The sequence below is a fragment of the Macaca fascicularis genome, chromosome 15 (assembly GCF_037993035.2).
Source record: "Macaca fascicularis isolate 582-1 chromosome 15, T2T-MFA8v1.1".
Classification (NCBI taxonomy): Eukaryota; Metazoa; Chordata; class Mammalia; order Primates; family Cercopithecidae; genus Macaca; species Macaca fascicularis.
In genome coordinates, this window is record NC_088389.1 from 100,205,080 (window position 1) to 100,228,394 (window position 23,315).

At 41.6% G+C, this 23,315-nt stretch overlaps 1 protein-coding gene across 7 annotated transcripts in view; it reads right to left on the reverse strand.

The window, feature by feature from the left end:
- APBA1 (amyloid beta precursor protein binding family A member 1) overlaps window positions 1–23,315 on the reverse strand; it is a 226,085-nt gene that overhangs the window by 60,150 nt on the left and 142,620 nt on the right. For all 7 annotated transcript variants that reach the window (XM_045373135.2, XM_005581889.4, XM_005581888.3 and 4 more), the window contains one exon: window positions 9,372–10,644. In XM_045373135.2, the coding sequence (XP_045229070.1) occupies window positions 9,372–10,574 (1,203 nt within the window). In that variant the 5' untranslated portion in view covers window positions 10,575–10,644. The remainder of the gene's footprint in view (window positions 1–9,371; window positions 10,645–23,315) is intronic.

Sequence of the window (23,315 nt, forward strand, 5' to 3'; positions counted from 1 at the left end):
AGAAGGATGAGACGCCGACAGTGAATTACAGAAGCAACAGGTTAACGCGTGCAAGAAAAGTGGAAAATGAGATCCTAAAGAATTGAGTGTTAAACTCTGGTCCACAGCCTAAGCCAGTGCTTACCAATTTTGACTGAATCTCATTAATACCCGTGCCAAGAGCCAACCTCCAAAGGCTCTAATCAAGAAGTCTGGGGCCTTGAAATCTGTTTAGAGAGCGAGGCCCTGACTTTATTTAATTGGAATGTGACCTGGATAGAGGCGAGATCCGCGAGGTTACAAGCATGGAGTAGAGGCCAGTCCAGATAAGCATAAAGACATTTAGCATTTTTCATTTTAAAGATGATCACAGTTATAGTCAAATCACATTTCATAATTCTCCTGGGTCACAAAAAGTCGTCTATTTTCAGCTACTCCTTCTGGGTAAACTGGGGCCAAAATGTTCAGACTGGCTCCAAATCTCCTTCAATCCATTACCAGACTTATTTACTTACTTTTTGGTATCCCATGGGTAGGGTCTGACCAAGGGGTCAGCTAGGCCTGTCAAGTTGAATGTTTGTTGTCTCAATATGAGAAACAACAGGAGAAAAACTGCAAGTGGAACTCCTCAGGGGAGTGAAGAGGCCTGTGTCTAAACAGAAATCCTCCTCTCTTATGGCTGCTCTCAAGAAAGCAGTCAGCGAAGACTGTTTCAAAACAAGTGGATTGAGAAACTACATTTTTGGACTCAGAACATGCTGCCAGTTACACGTGTAATTGGAGTATTTTTCATTTTAAAGATGATTCTGTTTATACTCAAATCACATTTCATAACTTCCAGGACAACATGGGCTCCAGGATACAACTGGGTTACATATGAAATTCAATTATCTATGATATATCTGTTCCTCTCCCAGCACCTTCCCTTCCTCTCCAATACAGCCCCAGTACACTTATCACAGAAAAAATGAGAGTGGCTGGGCATGGTGGCTCATGCCTGTAATATGACACTTTGAGAGGCCATTGCTTGAGGATAGGAGTTTGAGACCAGCCTGGGCAACATAACAAGACTCTGTCTCTACAAAACACACATGCACACACACACATACACACATGCGCGCGTGCACACACACACTAATTAGCTGGGCATGATGGTATGCACCTGTAGCACTAGCTACTACGTAGGTTGAGGCAGGAGGATTGCTTGAGCCCAGAAGTGTAAGGCTGCAGTGAGCTAGGATTGTATCCTTGCACTCCAGCTTGGGTCACAGAGTGAGACTGTCTCTAAAGAGTGCATAGTTGGGGCAGAGGACACAATTTTTCTAAAGACTACTGGGCAGTTGATTGAGCATACACTTATTCAGCAAGCATGTCAGACGCCCGAACTGTGGCCTATGAGCTGCAACTCTAACTGGAAACTGACAACAAAATTCTCTCTCGCTAAATCGTCCATTTCTTTCCATGTTGTTTGTCCCATCACTTCTTGGCACAGTTTCACATATATAATGTCTGGTGAGACAATCCATCAAAAAAGTTGAGAAAGATTCCTCTTGGGAAAGGGGTCAGGCAAAGAGAAAAAAATTGGAGCCCAGAGGGTTAAAAAAGATCAATCTTCTCCATCACTTTCTTTTATTCTACAGAGCACAAAGTAACTGGAGAACTTGCCTTCTGGTGTGCAGATCACCGGACAAGTTTTGCTCTGGTGATTTCTAGGTGGTGATGGTCTGATGTCAGTGGGGGAGACACCTGCCAGGCAACACGTCTTGCCTAGAGCTGAACTGACAGGTGAAACTCTAAAGACAAGTTAAAATAATTGGAGGCAATACTTCCAATCCAGGTGGTGAGATCAAAAGCAAACATTCTCCCATCTCCTTTTGTTTTTTTTTTCTTGATTGAAATGAATCATTTACTCTTCAAATGGGATTTCAAGGTGAAGCCTTTTCATTTTAAAGGTGTACCACTAAGATCATTAAATCTTTAAAAAAATTACTCCAGTTGCATTAGGTTCTCACAGTTCACAGAAAAACGCCTCATTTTGTTGTTGTTATTGACAACTAAGGTCTCTTAGAGCATTATTCCCCACGGACAGAAATGACACTTTACTGCAGATCCTAAGTTGCAGAATGCGCCACTAAATGCACCCTGGTAAAAGAAGTCATCTCAAAAACATTTCATTTTTGAAGTAAAGGCCATTAACCTACAGAAGTATACAAACCCGAGGAGAAATGAACGCATCACATTTCACCTCAGCAAGCATCGCTCCCACTGCAGTTAGTATTCTTGCTGCTATCCTTCCCATAACTGTTCTGTGCTTTCCAAACTAAGCACACTATCAAGTCCACCGCTCCTGCACTCTTCAGGTTTTTCATTTTCAAGGTGTAAATTCATTTACCAATTAGCGTTCTTCACCTTAAGTAGTACAGTTCCCGCCTTGACCTACTTTTTATTTCTTTACTCTTATGTGTGTCATGTAAGTCAAATGCAAGTATGTGTGCTTAACACAAACACTGCAGGAAATTAAAAACTTAGTGCACTCATCTTACCACGTAACATAGTTAATAAAGCAGTTGTTTCTTAGAAATTGTGCACAAAATGTACAGAAGTGTTTGCCTTTGTGTCTCCAGGAAAGCAGTAACATGAGATGGTTCCTTTGTGAGTCATCTCTAAAGGATTTCTACTCTTGCATATTTTTCAATTAAAGCAAAGAAATACATGAATGTAATTTTAAAAGTCAAATGATATCATGCAGTTTATGGCAAAAATCGAAGTCTTCGCTCTCCCTCCCATGCCATGGTCCCGCTCTTCTAGCATTTTTCCCTGGTATTTATTTCCATATTCATAAATAGCATGTTTATACTGCCTTACCTTGGTTTTTCAATTTTAGATATTATTTCCTGGCTCTACTACAAACAATTAAGGTTTACCTCTTTCATGTTACATGCACCCTCATCCTCTCAATACTACAATTTCTGGTTAATCAATATTCAGTGCTTGTGTTCTGAAGACTATACTCTTCCCTGCTGAGCTACAACGCATATTATTATTGCATTTCTTGCCAATGTAACAATTGCTTTTACTGAGGTAAATAATGGAATTGTTTTTCCGTTTGCTTAGTCTTCTATGGACTGATCAATAACTTATGCCAAACTCTCCTAAAACCATCTAAAACTCCTGGTGGCATAAATTTATCAGGAAATCTCTCAGTTCCACTCTTTCTAGAGACTAACTGGAACCTTGCGAGCGGCAGGCCACATGGGATTGGTGGCTGGACTTCTGCACCATTGTGATCCTGGGATCTCCTTTCCCATCACCTGGAGATTCTCTCTGCTGCATTCCCAGGTTGGGTTCCCTGTTTCCTGGATCTTGCATCTTTTTTCTTGGTTTATGCTCCCATGCAAGAAGAGCAATCCTCCAGTAGTTTCCTGAGAAAGGGTGCATGTGAAGTAAATTTTCTGGGACCATGCATGTCTGAAAACATCTTTATTGCACCTTCACACTGACTTGAAGATAGACTGGCTGTAGGTCCCCCGGTGTCCAGTGTTGCTTGTGAAAAGTCCAACATCATTGTGTTTCCTGATCATTGTTGGTTTTATTTCTCGAAAGCCTGTACAATCTTCTCTTTCTCCCTCCAGTTCTGAAACTTCTGTGGGTCTTTTCTATTTCATTATTCTAGATAGGTACCCAGCAGACTCTTTTAATCTGGAAGTTCCTGTGTTCTTTGCCTCCAGGACATGGTCTTTCATTATTTCCCCTTCTGTTTTATCTTTGTTCCTACTACTTTTGCCATACTTGTTTTACTGTTTTGAAGATTTCCTCAATTTTGCTGCCTTGATTTCTCCAAGTGACTTTCCATTTGCTTTATGTCTTTGTCTTTGATGTGAGAGATGTTCTTTAAATGTCTGGTGATCCTTGGCTGTTCACTTATACTTAAGAGTAAATCCCCAAAAAGCCTACTGGAAGATCATGTGCTTATGATGCAGGAGCCGTCACTATGGGGTGATCAGGTGGAAAGCCAAGTAGTATACTGGGAAACCCCCAAACATCAGTATCTGTAGTATTTTCTCTTGGGCCTGTTACCTCAGAGAGGAATACACTCATCTGCTGGGGACTAGGGGTCCTGAGTGGGTTGGATTCTAAGCCTGACAACTAAGAGTTGTAAGGCATTCTCTGGGTCTCGCTGCTTAGTGGGCCCTGTGTTTCCCAAGGTACCTTGTTTCCATTTCCAACTGTTGCCATGTCCCCAGTTTCAGTGCTCCTCTGGTTCACCCTTTCCTTACAGAAGCCTCCCATCTTCTGTGGACAGGAGGAGTCACCTGGCTTCATGGGTTGGAGAAGGCACCAGGAAGTTTAATGTCTCCTGTGACAGGCTTCCAAATAATCCTCTTCTTGTTTTCAGCCATACTCCTCATATATCTGCCACCTGAGGTATCTGTGTCTCAAATTCTTAAGTCTTTTTGGGGGGGTGTCTACTGCACACATCCTCACAAACACTTGGCAGAAGACAGAAAACAGAAACCTCATCAGTGTGTTAGTCAGGATGGACCAGGCTGTGCGGTGATAACAAACCACCCCAAAAATCTCTGTGGCTTAAAACGATAAAGGTTGATTCCTCTCTCAGAATACATGTCCCAGGGAGCCCTACTCATTGTGGTTTCACGGGACCTGTGCTGACAGGGGCACAGCCATCTTGTGAGGCTGCCCCCTTAACATAAGGCTTTGGGGTTTGTTTCCACCGGGGAAGAAAGCATGGTCTTAGCTGCTCCCACTTGGAAGCAATACACTTCAGGGCTCACGTTTCCCTGGCCATGCTTAACTTCTAGAGGATGAGGAAGTGCAGTCTTCACTGTGTTTGAAAAAATAAAAGAACTGGAAATCCTGGGGCACACTAACCCTTCCATCACAGCCAGTTACCACTTGCGTGTTGTCAAATTTTGTTGTGCTCATCTGTTACTGTTTCCTCTGTCAGCGTTTGTGCTTTTTATTATTTTACTGGAATTCTAGGAGGGAGAAGAGATAAACATCATCTCAAGCTATATACCACACCACTTAAAGTAGCCAAAACCATCCAGTTTACACCGTGAGCTTGCTAGCATCAATCTCCCTGAGTCTACCGTGACTCTGTTCTTGAATGATTCTGTTGCCTATAGACAGATCAGTAGGCTATGGGTTTTCAGAACTGGTCTTCAGGCTGGGCTTGGTGGCTCATGCCTGTAATCCCAGTATTTTGGGAGGCTGAAGCAGGTGGATCACCTGAGGTCAGGAGTTCAAGACCAGCCTGGCCAATATGGCAAAAACCCCGTCTCTTCTAAAAAATACAAAAATTAGATGGGGATGGTGGCATGCACCTGTAGTCCCAGCTACTTGGGAGGCTGAGACAGGAGAATTGCTTGAGCCTGGGAGGTGGAGGTTGCAGTGAGCCAAGATTGCGCCACTGCACTCCAGCCTGGGCAACAGAGCAAAACTCCATCTCAAAAACAAAACAAAAAAAAAAAAAAAAAGGAAAAGGACAGGTCTTCATTATCAATATTTTTCAAGAAGGGGATTGGGAGATACTTCTCAAGCATATATTTAGAAAATGGAAACCCCTTACTAGAAGAAAAGCACATTAAGTATTTTTTCAAATGTTTAGAACACAGTTATTTTCTCTCAGTGCTGAGCATGTAATAGATGTGTTCAGTAAACTCTTATGGAAAAGCAATCCCGTTTTCTCTCTCTACACAACTCACCAGCAAACAAATGCCAGTTTGCTCCAAGAAAAAAGTAATTAAGTTCTGGGGGAATTAAAAGTAGTGTTAAAAGCAGATTTAGCAATTAGCAATCGTGGGTGACAAATGGCAATACAGGTTTTTTTGTCTCCTTTTATTTGCTTCATTATAGTTTCTGATCTTGCCACTTTGAGAATGCAAATACTCAAAATACTGCTTTTGTAAGAATACCATTTCTCCAGGTCTGCTGACCACAATCACAGTGAGATAGCTCTTTTTGTTAAAACTTTATCTGTGCTAATAAAAGATTTAGTTAAATCTTATATCCACAGCACTGACATGGGGAAAGTGCCCAGATAATACATTTTTTTCCTTTAAATCATTACTTCTCAATCTTTCACATGCTCATGAATCTCAGAGAAAGTTTACAAAACAAAATAAAATAAAATGAAACAAAAAACCAGATCACTGAGCCCCACATCAGGTATTCTGGTTTGGAAAGGAAGGGCAGTAACTTGCATTTCTAATAAGTATCACCCAGACAGACTTCAGGCCACATGGCTTTAAAACACCTTTCCATTTTCTATAACAGCGTACATGGAGAATGAGTGTTCAGTAAATATTTTTTGATGCTGAGATGGAAATCAACAGAATATAATATCATTATATTCTCATAAGACCATTACAGAGGCAGCAAAGGAAGGTCTTTCCTATAAATATGGCATGACAGATGAAATACAACCCACAAATAGCTTAAAAATGACTGCTGGAATACTCTAAAGCACAGGTTTTCAGTTTCACTTCATATTAACTATTCATAACCCAGTGATCCATACTGATTTCTTAGCATCAAGCTGAATTTCTGACATAGTGGGTTCCTAAAGCATCATACAATGTTCTATAATTAATTTTACCTTTTGAATGAAACAGCATGCAAGAGAGTTAAGTTGTTCTCCTAGTTCAAATGAATAAAAGCCAGCCTCTAGCCCTACCATAGGCTGTGCTGTGGGCTCATTGGGAGGCTGCAGGGGCAATTGGTTAAGCAGGTCATTTCAAGGAGCTGGCGCACTGGAGAAAGCTGAAGGAAGAGGCCAGCATCTGGACCAACTGTGCCTGCAGTTTTTTCCTCTGGTGGCTTTCCAGGTTTCTAAAAGGATACAGAAGTCAGCCTTTTGCCAACTCCCTACTTTTGAAAACCTGCTCTATTTCCACCTCATTTGCAAAATGCTTGCTGCAATCCCTCCTAGCTGGGAGGAATCTGGAGACAGCTGGAGGTCAAGGAGAATTCTACATGTGAGTGCACCTGTTTTTCACTGAATCAGAAGCCTAGAAAAGAGAGAGACAGGGTATGTCTGAACTCACTGACCCAATGCTGCCCCCTTGCTGGAGAGAAATGAAGTTCCCTTCCCTACTGGTTTCCAACCTTTTCTAATCCGCTAACAGCAAATGCTGACTATTCCTTAAAGAGGAGGTGAATGCTACCACTCTGACCTGCATAGCTCTTTATGTGTAAGTAAAATGAACAAATACCTTACAATAATGGTTTCTCACTCCAAAGATATGTATTGAGAAACGTCCTGGTGCAATCATAAAATGTAGAATTAAATGAAATTGAATATAAGCTCTTGACCCTTATCTTACTCTAAGATCCATTTTAAAATGAAAGGCTTAAAAATTATTCAAGAGTATGGAAAGGGAGAGTAGAAGCAGAGAGAATCTTTATAGCAAAGGAGTCAGAGCGAAAGTTAGTCTTTCTGATGTATTCTGAACAGATAGTGACACCTAAGCTTGCCATGTTATAACATTTCCTAGGTATTTCAAAAATGGAAAATGTCAACAGTGGTATCAATTACTTTGTGTAGCTCTTCACAATGAAACACAATTTGGTTTAAAACAGAATACATATCTTTTGTGAAGTGGGAAGGATGACCTGATACAACCAGATGTGAAAATTATGCACCTACTGAAGCCCATAATGAGGCATAGGGTGGGTGAAAAAACTGCAGAGGCCGGGAAGGGTGTTTCACACCTGTGATCCCAGCACTTTGGGAGGCCAAGGCAGGCAGATCACCTGAGGTCAGGAGTTCAAGACCAGCCTAGCCAACATGGTGAAACCCCATCCCTACTAAAAATACAAAATTAGTTGAGCATGGTGGATGCGCCTGTCATGCCACCTACTCAGGAGACTGAGGCAGGAGAATCACTTGAACCTGGGAGGTGGAGGTTGCTGTGAGCCAAGATCGCACCATTCCACTGAAGCCTGGGCAAAAAGAGTACAGTTCTGTCTCAAAAAACCAAACCGAAACAAAAAAATTGCAGAAACCAGCCAGATGCTGTGGCTCACATCTGTAATCCCAGCACTTGGGGAGGCTGAGGTGAGTGGATCACTTGAGGCCAGCAGTTCGAGACCAGCCTGGCCAACATTATGAAACCCCGTCTCTACTAAAAAATACAAAAATTAGCTGGACGTGGTGACACTTGCCTGTAATCCAAGCTACTCGGGAGACTGAGGTAGAATTGCTTGAACCCAGGAGGCAGAGGTTGCATTGAGCAGAGATCGCATCACTGAGCTCCAGCCTGGGTGACAGAGCAAGACTCCATCTCAAAACAAAACAAACAAACAAACAAACAAAACTGCAGAAACCCCTGGCAGAAAAAGGCTCGGAAGGATTTCCTCCAAAGAGGGCACACTACCCATCCCAAATCTTCAAGGGATTGATTTAAGGCAGTTCTCAAATTGTGGTCCTGGGACCAGCATTTTTAGGAACTTGTTAGTGACAACATTGAACTTTACCTGAGAACCAGAGAAACAAAATGAAGAAATACTCCCATCCTTTTGTGTTCTGGGAAACTCCTTCTCCTCTGACTTAGAACAGGGATAGGGATGCTCCTCTTGTTTACCTATGACAAGGCCAGACGCAGACCCTCCACATTTCCATTCTTTCTTCACCAGCCATCAGCTGAACTGCTTGCTAACCAAACTTTGGTTAAGGGTCTCTCCTTCCTCCAGGTGCGTGAACTTTGGCCAGCATACTACCACTCCTGAGAAAACGCTGGTCTCAGGTAGAAACATTCTCTGATCCACGGCACATTCAACTCCCACCCTTTTCACGCCACTTTCACACACCCCGTTCTTTCTACTTAGCTACTCCTCCCTATAAAACAACTTCCCCCTTGTTCCTAACCCTAGAGACCCTTAAAGATCTTAAGGTCAGAGGTTCTCCTACCGCAACAGTCCTTCCTCCCTATAATGAAACAGTATCTTTCTCCCCTTTGCAATAATCCTTTCCAAGGAAGTCTCTCCTTCCTCAATCAGGGCTTGTTTTTTATTTGGCATTAGAAATACAAATTCTCGGGCCCCACCCCACTCTTTCTGAATCAGAAACTGGGGGTGGAGGGCAATGTACCCAAGAAAGCATTTCTCACAAGGCCTCCAGGCACAGTGTGGGAAGCACTGATATGAAGCCATCCTGCTAACAATCTGACGAGTGCATTCAACACTTTCTCTCCCGCTGGTATTTGAGAGTTTAGGTGCAACCTGCTTCTGAGGCTTAGGGTGGAAAAGTTATTAGCCTCCCCACAGACCATTTCCCATAAAGCCACTACCCAAGGGCACACAAGGCCATGGGGCGCCATCTTCCCTCCCGCCGCATGGGGCCGAGGAAGCCCGAACCCGCACCGACTTACATCTCCGTCCATCGGCCTCTGGTCGTCACAGTCCCTGGTGGGGCTAATGTCCTGGCGCATGACCCAGATGGGCTCTTTGGGCTCGTCGGGGGTGTAAGGCGAACGGATGGTCCTGGTTTTCACCTCCTCGATGGCCTCCTTGATGTCCTTGATGGCCAGCGAGATGGCATCGCGCTTCTCCTTGCTGTACCGCTGCCCTGCTTCGCCGCCGCCAGCGGGGCCTGTCGCCCGCTGCTGCCCCGCCGGTGCCTGCAGCCCGGGGCTGTCGGGGCGACCCCCGGTCGGGGTAGGGGGTCGCTCCAGGTCCTGCTCGGCCTCGGGCATGTCCTCGGCCGCCTTGTCGAGGCTCTGCGAGCTCATGCTCTGCTTGACCTCGGCCACGATCTGGTCGATGTCCTCCTCCTGCTCGTAGCTGTCCATGCGCGGATAGGGCGCGAACTCGGCCTCCTTCTCGGGGCTGTCAGACTCGCCGTCTGAGCGCTCGTCGTAGTGGTGCAGCCGCGCGCCCAGGGCCTCTTGGCGGTATGCGGCCGCCTCGTCGGGCTCCTGCTCGTAGAGCCGCAGGCCATCGCGCGCGTCCAGCTCCGGCGCGTCCCCTATCTCCTCGTACACGTGCTCCTGAAGACCACCGTAGTCGGCGTAGGGCTCAGCGTAGGGCTCGTCCTCGCCGCGGTGGAAGAGCCGGTGCGTGTAGACATAGCCTGAGTAGGCCGCGTTCATGGCCTCCTCGTGCTCCAACGAGTGGAAGTGCAGGTGGTTGGGCAGTGCAGGGCGGTGCGTGGCCTCGGCGTGCTCGGCCTCCGCCTGCTCCGTGTACTCCTCGGCCTCCGGCCGGTACTGCACAGCGTAGGCGCTCTCGTCCTCGGGGTCCTGTGCACGCTCCGCATCGTAGCCGTCGCGGGCCGCGGCGATCACGTCGCCCTCGGCGGTGTCCGTGTGGTTGTGGAAGCCGCTCTCGGTGCTGGCTGAGCGCTCCAGGCATTCCCCACGCTCCTCCTCCTCCTGGCCGAGCTGGGCGCGGAGGTCCTCGAGGGCGCCCCCGCGCTGGTGGCGGCCCGCATAGTGCTGCTGCTGTGGCGGCTGCTGCTGCTGCTCCTCTTCTACGTCGGGGTGCTCCAGGTCGGCCTCCACCGACTCGTTCACCTCCCCACCTGCCGCCTCGTCGGTCACCTCCACCTCCGCAGACCCCTCCAAGTGGTTCATGGTGGGAGTCGGGGATGGCTAGGAGAGAAGCTGGGCCTGGCTCACTGCGCTCTCATTTTGCTCCACTGGGCTGGAAAAACAAGAAGGGGAGAGGCTGTCACGTGGTGCAAACTGTCGTTATGAGCTGAATATTCAATATTCAGATAACCATAAAAACAACTGCTATTGATTCCTTTGGTTCTGGGTCAATTAAAAAATGACTGCAAATTTAAGCTCAATCTGACAGCACATACATAGCACGCAGCATAATTTGTAACTACATATCTACTTGTTTAATTGCTTATTGGCTTTCTCCGTTCCCCACCCCTCACACTGAGCGCCTCAGGAACGTTTTGTTCTCCACCATGCATACGATTCGGGTCCCATTTCTGATGCATCTGAATAAAGAGTACTACTAAATTGAATGGGCCAATTGACACATTTTCTATATGCTAACAGATAAATCCAAATTAAACTAGGATCCTACAACTTTAGAAATCACTCTTTAAATCAATTTCAAAGAAACATAATCTTGAACACCTTTTGAAGCCATTGCTGGCAACACAAGTATGCAGTCATTCTGAGGGAGGCTATCAGCTAGCAGTGGGGTCCCGCCATGGCTCTGTCATTACTGCTCTGTGACCTCAGGCAAGTGGCTTAATTTTCTGGACCTCCATGGTGTGACTGGACTCATTTCCTACACGCAGGGTGTTAACAGCTATTATACAGGGTAAAAAAGATTCTGTAATCAAATAAGTTTGGAAAATGCTGAGTTACAGTTGACTTTTCATTGTTAATATCCAGAAGGAGGAAGATACAGGATACAGGCTTTCCCTAACTTGTTTGACCAGGAGACACGTTTTCCTAGAGGCCAATGTTACACAGCAGCTGGTTTCTAATAGTCAGGCCTCCCTACTGCGCACTCAGCATCCAGGATACAACCAACCACGGAGACAATATTAGGGAAAAAAATCCAATACAACACAACAATAAAAAAGAATGCAAGTAAAAATAAAGTATAACAACAATTTACATAGCATTTATATTGTATTAGGTATTATAAGAAATCTAGAGATGATTTACAGTATATGGAAGGATGTGCATAGATCATATGCAAATACTATACCATTTTATAATGGATTTTTATATCCACTGGGGTCCTGAAACCAACCCCCACAGATACCAAGGGAGGACTATATTCACTTTCCCCATATAACCTACATCTAAAATTCTATGGTTTTATAAGTTGCCATTATAGCTATAACTGGATAACAAGTGTAATTTTTAAAAAATATGGGTAGGTCTCTTTCTATTTTCAGATAACTTTTGTAGCTCGAGAGAAAGATTTGGTTTCAGTCTCTCTCAATTCTTCTTATCACAAAATAGCTTTATAGTATAATCGGTGCAGTGTATAGAAATAGACACAAAGAATGTAAAGAACAACAACAAAACAGGCAGGACCACTATGATTTTGAGATCGCTGTGGTAAACAGGCTCTACAGTATGTGTAAACTTGCTATTGTGTTCTTTTGGAGAGCCTCTCTTACAAATGGACACAATGGATGGGAAGTGAACTCTTAAATATAACAGCAGACAGCCCCAGGAGGACCAGGGACATCTGATTGACTCTCTAGTAGTGAGATGCATTATATACTACTAAACCCCCCATCACAACCACAGCAATTTCCTTCAAGCATTGATGACCATCCCAATAGCAAAGGAGACCATTTTGGAGCTACCAAGTCCACATTCAAGCAAAAGTATCATGTCTTCCCATTCTTTGATGGATCCACCCCTGATTTGTGCTCACTAGAAGAAAAGAATCATGATTTACAAGAGATGAACAGTCTTTATTGCTTCCCTACTTGACGTGAGTCCCACTTGATACAAATTAGACCCAGCCTCTTTTGAATAATTGTGGGCTCCTCCCATTAACTCCTGAGAACAGCAACTGTGGACTAAGTGTAAGAAAGTCTTCCAAAAGCTATGAATCTCCCTTCAAACCTTGATGGATGGTTAAGGTTGTAAACCAGTGGTAGGGTGGGGTGGGGAATGATTGAAGCTGTTCCACCTCAGATCATCAGCCATCAGTTAGATTTTCATAAGGACTGCACGACCTAGATCCCTTGCATGTGCAATTCATAATAGAGTTCATGCTCCTAGGAGAATCTAGTGCTGCTGCTGATCTGACAGGAGGTGGAGCTCAGGTGGTAATGCTCACTCACCTGCTGTTGTGCAGCCCGGTTCCTATGGGCCATGGACTGATACTGGTCCACGGCCCAGTGGTTGGGGACCCTTGCTCTAAACAGAAGAGGCAAGTGTTGCTGCTGCAGGCCACCAAGTTAAATGGCCTCCAGTGGATTATGAGAAACACAAAACAAATATTCAACTCAATACAACACATGGACAAGAACAGTGTACCCAAGTTTCCTTCATAAGGACTTTCTAAAAAAGACAACAGATAAATCTTCATTAAATCTACATTGGTTTTGTAATGTACAAATCTAATTCTAATAAACACAAAGTGAGCATTCACAGAAAAGGATAGCAAACATATCATAGACTTTCTTGGGTTCTGTTACCCTGAGGTGTCTCAGTTGTATGTGGTCAGTGTAAGAAAAACAGTAACAAAAACCACAGAAAGCACCTGAATGACCAACAATTCGTGATAACCGTATGTGGAACTGACCAAAAGGCTGTCTTCAGGGAAAATGGCTCTTCTTTAGCTTGATGAAAATCTATTGACATATGTATTAAAAAGAGGTTTTAGCTTATTCTGGGTTAAAATTGGTGAATGGTACCCTCTTATAACCCATGTATTGATTCAAAGGAAATGGAATTTCCTTCCGTGTATATCCACTAAACTGTGGTAAAGGAAGTTCTCTGGTGGGGCAGGGGGTGGTGGAAGACAGTGTTAATGTAGTTTTGGTACAACAGAACTTTTTGTTCTCTAAGTGCCTTCTCCTTATACCCCCATCCACAGACCTCATGGGAGTATTTACATATATAGTGTTTGTATTTTACACATCATCGTGTTTTCAAGAATATGATTTGGGTTGTGGTATTGCAACATGTTAATGAATAACAGACATTGACTTTGGGAGTTTCCCTAAGACAAAAAGGCAATTGTTAATTTTTAAGGAAGGAGCTGAAGCTGATGCTTAGGTTTATCCCTACACACAAGAGGACTGTTCTCCATACCCTGGCAACTTGGGAGTGGTATTTATAAAAAACATTTAAGCTGCTTTTTTAAAATCCCAGGTTATTGTGGGAGTATATTGTTGGGATGAAATTTTTGAAAAGCAATTTGGCAAGATGAATTAAATTCTTCAAAAGATAACATACCTTTTGCCCCAGCAATTCTACATATAGAAGTCTAAAAGGAAAAAAACTTGAATGTGGACAAAAATGTTTCTCACAATATTTTCTTCAAAAGCAAAAATTTTAAACACCAAATATTAAGTGCTAATATTTATTAAGTACTGATAAGTACAATGCTAATCACGTTAGGGTTATATTGTGATCAGAAAGATGTGGGGGTTTTCTCTCTGGGCAGTTCCACCTGGAGTTTCCATAACACTTAACTCAGCCAGCCACAGCTGAAGAAATCACACCTCCTCACCCTCCCTTCCCATCCTGGCTCTCAAACTGGGTTCCCTCCTGTATTTCCCATATGGGCAAATGGCACCACCAGCCACCCACCGAATCATCTCCTTCCCTTATCTCCCTCCTCAAACTGATGCCAGAGTCCACTGTCTTAATAACTCTTGGATCAGCCTTGCTGCCACTGCTTTGTCTTGGTCTGTCTTCACTACCTGGTTGCTTCCTTGACTCTGCTTTATCAGCCCCCTCCAGTCCATCCTCCCCATTGCCAACCTGATGATCTTTATAAAATACAAATCTGAATCCCATAACCTTACTCCTCAAACTCTTCAGTGATTCCCTTCTAGGGCACAGTATAAATGCTTAGCTAACTATGTCCCAGGTACTACCAGGCATTTTTCCACGTGACGCGTTTAAACTTCACACTAGCCAATGAAGAGTACTGCAATTATCAGCTCTTCTGAAAATGAGGCAACAAGTGATTAGAAAGGTTAGGATTGTCCCAGGTTACACATCTGGTAAGGGAGGCCCCCTGACATTTGATCTCTGCACTCTAGCTCTGGGGTCTGGGCTCGAGTCCTATTCCTGGCCAACAAAGCCCTTGGGATGCTTCACCCCTTTAGTCTATCTCCACACTTCACCCTGCACCCTGCATTCTAACAGCCAAAGTCCTGGTGTTGGCCCTAACTGCCCTCCTTATTCATGACATATTTTAACTTATAACTTTTCTTTGGTGAATCTTTCTTGTCTTCTCCAGGCCATGTTCATACTTGATGAATGTCAATTAGGTGCCAGCCTCCAGGCACGCTCGAGGCACTGGGGCAGAACAGTGAGCAAGCCAGAGGAGGCTTCCCTGCTTTCAGGAAGTCCCCATTCTATTGCATCGGGTGGGGGGCAGAGGGAAAAAGGGGCAGACAATAATTATGTAAATAAGTAAACAAGATAACTTCATAGGGAAACAATTTATGAAGCTAATACAACAGAGTAATGCCATGGAAAATGACTGAGGAAAGGGCCATTATGTAGATATTATTCAGAGAATGAGATATTTGAGTTGAGGTCTGAATAATCAAGAAAGAGGTGGCCTTGTGAAGATCTGAGGGCAAGGGCTTTGAGGTGAGAAAGGATCAGCTGTGATCAAGGACAGAAATAATGTTTGCAGGCAGGTGTGGAGTCAGTAAGGGACAGTGTGATAGGTGATGGGGACAAAGAGATGGGAAGGGGCTGAGCTGGGCAGGGTCTGGTACATCATGGTAAATGGTGTGGATTTTATTTCAAGTGTAGTGGCACGCTGCTGGGGAGTTTAAGCAGGGGATTGATAAGTCCCGACTAAGCCTCCCTTTGTGCCCGCTGTGCTTTTTCTCTCTCTCCCTTTCCCTTTCTCTCTTTGTCTCACACACACGCCATATATATATTATATAAAAGTATATGTATGTATATATATAATTATATATATAAAATATATGTATATATATGAAATTTATCATGGCTTTTCTCATTCTGAGGGTAATTCTTTGTAAGTATCAAGTCCTTAAGAAAAGATGTCTTGTCACGTACCTTTGATTTTCTGGTGCCAAGCACAGAGGGTATACAGAAGGTGGTCAAGGAAGTTTTAGTAACTGAAAAAGGAAAAATCTTTATCCTCCACCCCTCCCACCCAATAGTTGGGGCCTTATAGACTTCTAGACATTGGCATGGTCAGCCTTTGGAGAAGAACTCATTTCTTCTTTCTATCTTAAATTTTTGTTGCTGTTATTCACCCATGCAAACTCCTTCAACTTCTTCTAATGCTTTAAGTGCCTAAAGAATACAAATGATTCAACATTCTCCTGCATTTGAGTGTGTTGATCCAATGGGCATTTATTGGACATGTACCAGTCACTGTGCAAGGCAAGGGGCACTCTGATCTTTATAAAATACAAATCTGAATCCCATAACCCTACTCCTCAAACTCTTTAGTGATTCCCTTCTAGGGCATAGTATAAATGCTTAGCTAACTATGTCCCAGGTACTACTAGGCATCTTCCACGTGACGTGTTTAACCTTCACACTAGCCAATGAAGAGTACTGCCATTATCAGCTCTTCTGAAAATGAGGAAACAAGTGATTAGAAAGGTTAGGTGAACCAAACTATGGTTCAGGGCAGACAGCTTTGATAGTCATGATACCTGGTGTAAGTGCAAAATAGAAATATGCTCAAGATACAAAAGGACCCTAGAGTTCAAACAATGACAACAATTGTAACACCTTGTGAATCATATTAAGTGCTGCTGTTCTTATGGGTTCTGGACTTCATGAGCTAGTGAGCATCCCAAGCAAGCTGAGGAAGGAAGTGGCATCATCTAATAAAAGTCCTTGATGATGACCCATGTACCTCTGGAGGCAGGCAGAGGCAAACAGAGGAAGAGCAGCTGATGGAAGAAAATCTCTCCTCCTCTACAAAAAAAGTTGGATGACCTGGAAGACACAGGCAGAATAGTCCTCTCCTCAGGGGCACCTGCAAAACATGAAGAAGGGGTGCTGTGGCATCCTGGCTACAGGATGAGGGTATCCAGGTTATCAGTGGTGAAGCACAGATAGCTTTCTGGTCTATGGTTCTAGAATGTTCCACAGCTTGGGTGGAAAAGGTGAACAAAAAGAGGGCATTCCACTTCAGTGCGCCATTTAGAAATAGAATAGTTCATGATTCAGCAGTTGAATCCAAGTATCTCATAATGTGTAGGAGAGGCTCATGTTGATTTGGGATTGATAGAAGGCGAGGCTGTAAATTACTTTAGTTGCTCTTTCCTTAAGTAATCATTAATGAGCATTTCCAATAAATTGTCCCTTTTAGCATATTCAGAAGTAGTGTTAGAAGAGGGGTCAGACATAAGGCAAATGCAATGTAAAGAAGAGCAAAAGGCATCATACCAGGTTGTTAACACAGAGAGGAGTTTGTGTACATCAGTGATAAACAAAGAAGAGCATTACATAATGATAAAGGGTTCAATTCAACAAGAAGGCTTAGCTATCATAAATATATACACACCTAACATTAGAGCACCCAGATTCATAAAACAAGAGCTTCTAGACCTACAAAAAGACTTAGCCATATAATAGTAGTAGGGGACTTCAACACCCCACTAACAGTGTTAGACAGATCATCAAAGCAAAAAACTAACAAAGAATTCTGGACTTAAATTCTACATTTGACCAATTGAACCTAATAGACATCTACAGAATACTTCACCCATTAACTACAGACTATACATTCTTCTCATCTGCATGCACATGGAACATACTCCAAGATCAAACACATGCTTGGCCATAAAGCAAGTCTCCATGAATTCAAAAAATCAAAATTAAAATCATACCAGCTATATTCTTGGATCACAATGGAATAAAATAGAAATCAATACCAAGAAGATCTCTCAAAACCACACAATTACATGGAAATTAAGCAACTTGCTCCTAAATGACTTTTGGGTAAATGATGACATTAAGGCAGAAATCAAAACATTCTCTGAAATAAATGAAAAGAGAGACACAAGATACCAAAATCTCTGGGATGCAGCAAAAGCAGTGTTAAAAGAAGAGTTTAGAGTGCTAAATGCCTACCTCAAAAATTTAGAAAGGTCTCAAATTAGCAATCTAACATCACACCTAAAGGAACTAGAAAAACAAGAACAAACTAACCCAAAGCTAGCAGAAAAGAATAACTAAAATCAGAGCAAGAATGAAGAAAATTGAGACCTGAAAATCTATACAAAGAATCAGTGAAGCCAAAAGTTGGTTACTTGAAAGGATAAACAAGATTGATAGACTGCTACCTAGATAAACAAAGAAAAAAAGAGAGAAGATCCAAATAAACACAATCAGAAATGACAAATGTGACATTATAACCAATCACACAGAAATAGAAAAGATCTTCAGAGACTATTATGAACACCTCTATACACACAAACTAGAAAATCTAGTGGAGATGGATAAATTCCTGAAAACCCACACTCTCCCAAGATTGAATCAGAAAGAAATTGAAACCTTGAACAAACCAGTATCAAGTTCCAAAACTAAATCAGTAATACAAAAACAAAAAACAAACAAACAAAAAAAACAACCCTACCAACTGAAAAAACCCTGTAACAGATGGATTCACAGCCGAATTCTACCAGATGTGCAAAGAGCTGGTACCAATTCTACTGAAACTATTACAAAAATTATGGAGGAAGGACTCCCCAACTCATTCTACAAAGCCAGCCATTATCCTGATACCAAAAACTTGGAAAAGATACAATGGAAAAAGAAAACTAGAGGCCAATATCCTTGACAGACATAGACACAAAAATCCTCAAAAATACCAGCAAACTGAATTCAGCAGCACATCAAAAAGTTAACTCACTATGATCAAGTAGGCTTCATTGCTGGGATGCAAGGTTGGTTCAATATATGCAAATCAATAAATGTGGTTCACCACATAAACAGAATTGAAAACCAAAATTATATGATCATCTCAACAGACATGGAAAACGCTTTCGATGAAATCCAACATCCCTTCATGATAAAAGCCCTTAAGAAAGTAGGCATCAAAGGAACATACCTCAAAATAGTAAGAGCCATCTATGACAAAACCACAGTCAACATCATACTAAATGGGCAAAAACTGGAAGCATTACCTTTGAGAACTGGAACACGGCAAGGATACCCACTGTCACCACCTATTCAGCATAGTATTGGAGGTCCTAACCAGAGCAATCAGGCAAGAGAAACTAATTAAAGGCATCAAAATAGGAAAAGAAGTCAAAATTATCTCTCTTTCCTGACAATGTGATTCTATATCAGAAAACCCTAAAGACTATGCCAGAAGGCTTCTAGAATTGATAAATGACTTCAGCGAAGTTTCAGGACATGACATCAATGTACAAAAATCAGTAGCATGTCTAAACACCAATAACGTTCAACCTGAGAGCTGAATCAATAACTCAATCCCATTTCAAATACCTGTGCTGCCCTCCTCCCCGTCCCCCGCCCCCCGCACAAAAAAAAAAAATCTAGGAATACATCTAAGCAAGGAGAAGAAAAATCTCTACAAGGAGCACTATAAGACACTGCTAAAAGAAATCATAGATAACACAAACAAAGGGTAAAACATTCCACGCTTATGGATTCAAAGAATCAATATCATTGAAATGGCCATATACCCAAAGCAATTTACAGATTCAATGTTATTCCTATCAAACTACCAACGTCATTTTTTTCACAGAACTAGAGAAAACTATTCTAAAATTTATATGGAACCACAAAAGAGCCTGAATAGCCAATCCTAAGCAAAAAGAGCAAAGCCAGAGGTAACGCATTACCAGACTTCAAACTATACTATAAGGCCACAGGGACCAAAACATCATGGTACTGGTACAAAAACAGACACATAGATGAATGTAACAGAATGGAGAATTCAGAGATAAAGCCACACACCTACAGCCATCTGATCTTCAGTTGAAGTCAAGAAAAATAAGTGACGGGGAAAGGAGTCCTTGTTCAATAAATGGTGCTGGGATAGCTGCCGAGTGATATGCAGAAGAATGAAACCGGACCCCTACTTTTCACCATATAAAAAATTAAGTAGGATTAAAGATAAATGTAAAATACCAAACTATAAGACTCCTAGAAGAAAATCTAGAAAACATCATTTGGTCTTGGGAATACCATATCAGCCTTGGGAAAGAATTTATGATTAAGTCCTCAAAAGCAATAGCAACAAAAACAAATATTGACAAGTGGAACCTAATTAAATTAAAGAGCTTCTGCACAGCAAAAGAAACTAACAACAGAGTAAACAGATACCTACAGAATGAGTGAAAATATTCACAAACTATACATCTGACAAAGGTCTAAAGTCCAGAATCTATACGGAACTTAAACAATTGAACAAGCAAAAACCAAATAACCCCATTAAAAATGAGGAAAAGACGTGAACAAATACTTCTCAAAAGAAGACATACAAGTGACCAAGAAACATATGAAAAAATGTTCAATATCACTAATCATCAGATAATTGCAAGTCAAAGCCACAATGAAGTACCACTTCACCCAGTCAGAATGGCTATTACAAAAACTCAAAAACAACAGATGCCAGTGAGACTGTGGAGAAAAGAGAACATTTATGCACTGTTGGTTGGAATGTAAATTAGTTTAGCCACTGTGGAAAGCAATTTGGAGATTTCTTAAAGAACTACCATTCGACCCAGCAATTGCACTGCTGGGTATATATCCAAAAGACAACTGTTCTCGGTAGAATGTTGTTCTACCAAAAAGTCACATGCACTTGTATGTTCATCACAGCACTATTCACAATAGCACAGACATGGAACCAATCTAGGTGCTCATCAATGGTGGGCTGGATAAAGAAAATGTGGCACATATACACCATACATCATGGAATACTATGCAGCCATGAAAAAGCGTGAAATAATGTCCTTTGTAGTAACATGCATGCAGCTGAAGGCCATTGTCCTAAGCAAAGTAATGCAGGAACAGTAAACCAAATACTACATGTTCTCACTTACAAGTGGGAGCTAAACATTGGGTACTCACGGACATAAAGATGGTAACAATAGACAGTGGGGACTACTAGAGTGGGGAAGGACAGAGGAGGGTATGAGCTGAAAAACTATTGGGTACTATTCTCAGTATTTGAGCGATGGTATCAATCACATCCCAAACCTTAGCATTATGCAGTATACCCAGATAACAAATCTGTACATGTACCCCTTGAATATAAAAGTTGAGATTTTTAAAAATTGTGAAAAAAATGTTAATATAAATGACTTGAGCACATGGTACGTTTATTAATATTATTATTTCCTAAATGAGGCTATGTAGGGGTGGAAAACAAGCAGTTAAGCTACTTTTGATCTATTTTGAAATAAAGCTAGGTATAAATCAATCAAACAACAAATCACAAATACTGAACTATACATAGGCCAATATATGTGGTATTTTACATACTATATTTCCAGCCCTCACAACAGTCCCAGTGGGAATTATTACCTGCATTTTCTGATTATGAAGCAGAAGCTCAGACAGCTTAAATAACTTGTCCAAGGTCACTTAGAGCTGAAAGGGGTGAAGGTAGATCTGCCTGGTTCTCACTGTTCATGCTCTTCCTATTACATTACACTGAGCCCATAAAGTGATACAATTGATTTTTTTAAACAAACATCTAAATTGGTGTAATCCCTTTTAGAATAGTCACCTTGGCCGACTCTACACTTACAAGTTCCAAGGGCACTGTGTTTGCTCAAAACACTTTGGTCACGCCTATATTGGAAGTGATTTCGAAGTTAATTTATGGGCTTTGAAACTACCAGCAAATCATTTTTAGTATTCTATAATCATTTTTTGTTATATCTGATTTTTTACCTCAAAGGGTATCATCCAGGTTTATCATGCACCTTATTTAGAAGATTTGGCTGTGAATGCTTTTTGATGTTCTCCAAATATCAAGTATATCCCTAAAAGATGAAGATGTGCATGAAGCCAAGATTATTGAAAAGACTCTGGCATAAGCTCTGAAGTTAATTCCAAAAGATGGCTTTAAAAATTGCTTTGGCTAGTGGCCACGTCTTTAATATAAGCCTTCATCCTCACAGGGAAAATAAAAGGACAGAAGCCAATTGGGTGAATATATTTATATTCTTGTGTGACGACTACAAAATCAGGTTTATTACTTTCATCCCACCTTGCAATCTGTATAATTTTTGCTAATAGTAACCAGGCAGGAAAATTAATTCATCCACTTGGATTAGTTCAGTAGTGCCAACCACAAAGCTCTGATCACAGCCCAGCCTTTGATTAAAGAGAAAATTTTGAATTTATGCAGACTTTCCTATTGTCTAGCACTTCAACAATATAATCACTCATTTATCATTCTGATTCCAATAAAATACATGAAATAAGCTTAAGGCAATCACTGAAACTCAGAGGGGAGATCTTGCAAATTTTACAGAAAACTCAAGAGACAGTCTCTGGAAATCAAAGCCAATTAAAAGTCTATCTGAATTTTTGTGAAATGCCTTGGTATTAAATAAAAAATGACTACATATTTCATAATTTATTGAAGGTTATACAAACTTGGTATTTTTATTCTGTTACAATCCCTTTTTTATACTCTTAAACAACTTCCTTTCTACTGTTATCTCTATTGCTACATTACACTAAGTTGGCGGGTATTGAATTACCAGTTACAATCAATCTGGACCATTTTCACACACACACACACACACAAACACTACAGTATTAAGGATAGTAAGTCTCTAAAATCAGTTAAGCTATGTTAGTTTTCAGAGGTTCATGAATTCATACTGCCAAAGGAGATGAAAACAGTGATATCAGGCAAAGAACAAATTGAACAGTTGTTCATTAAAATGTAGTCTTTTTTTTTTTTTGAGACCACGTCACTTCAAATTTACTGCTATTGTTACGTTTACAGATCATTTGGTTCATTAAAAAGTCAGTTAACTTGCCTGTCTCTATTCCCTCAAGTTTTCTGTAGCTTCTTCTAGCATCTTCCTTCTCCAGTTTTATACCAGAGTATCAGTTGCAATCCTAATTATGAAGCTTCGAATTGAATTCTTGTTTCTGAGCTTCTTTGTATTCATAGGTCAGGAAAGCATCAAAGGCTATGCTGGTCATAATCCTCAAACATATTTTTGGTTATGCCTCAAATCTGCTATGCTAGGGCTACACTAAATGATTAAAAGCAGCCAGATTCAGGAAGGCTCACTTTCTGACAATTCAGCTTCACAACTCCCAAAGAACAAAATCCACTAAGCAACTATTAGGTAGCAACAATGGAGATGCCTTAAATTTGAATTTGATGAGCCAGAAATCCCATAATGATTCAAAGCTTCCCAAGACAATCAATTCTCTAAGTTCAGTCATGTTAGCAAAAAGTTAACAGGGAAAGAAATATAATGTAGGGAAAGGCAAAACTATTTTTTCTTAAAAATGACAAATGGATAATCTGGAAACTCATAGTAGTTCATTGGCCATGTTGATCAGAATGTAAAGAGATATGGTATCTGCATCTATACTCTTCTAGTTCACTAATTTCATTTTGGCTCCCAATAAGGTAAGATCAGTAAAATCCAAATGTGGTTTTGAAGATCCACAACCTTTCAG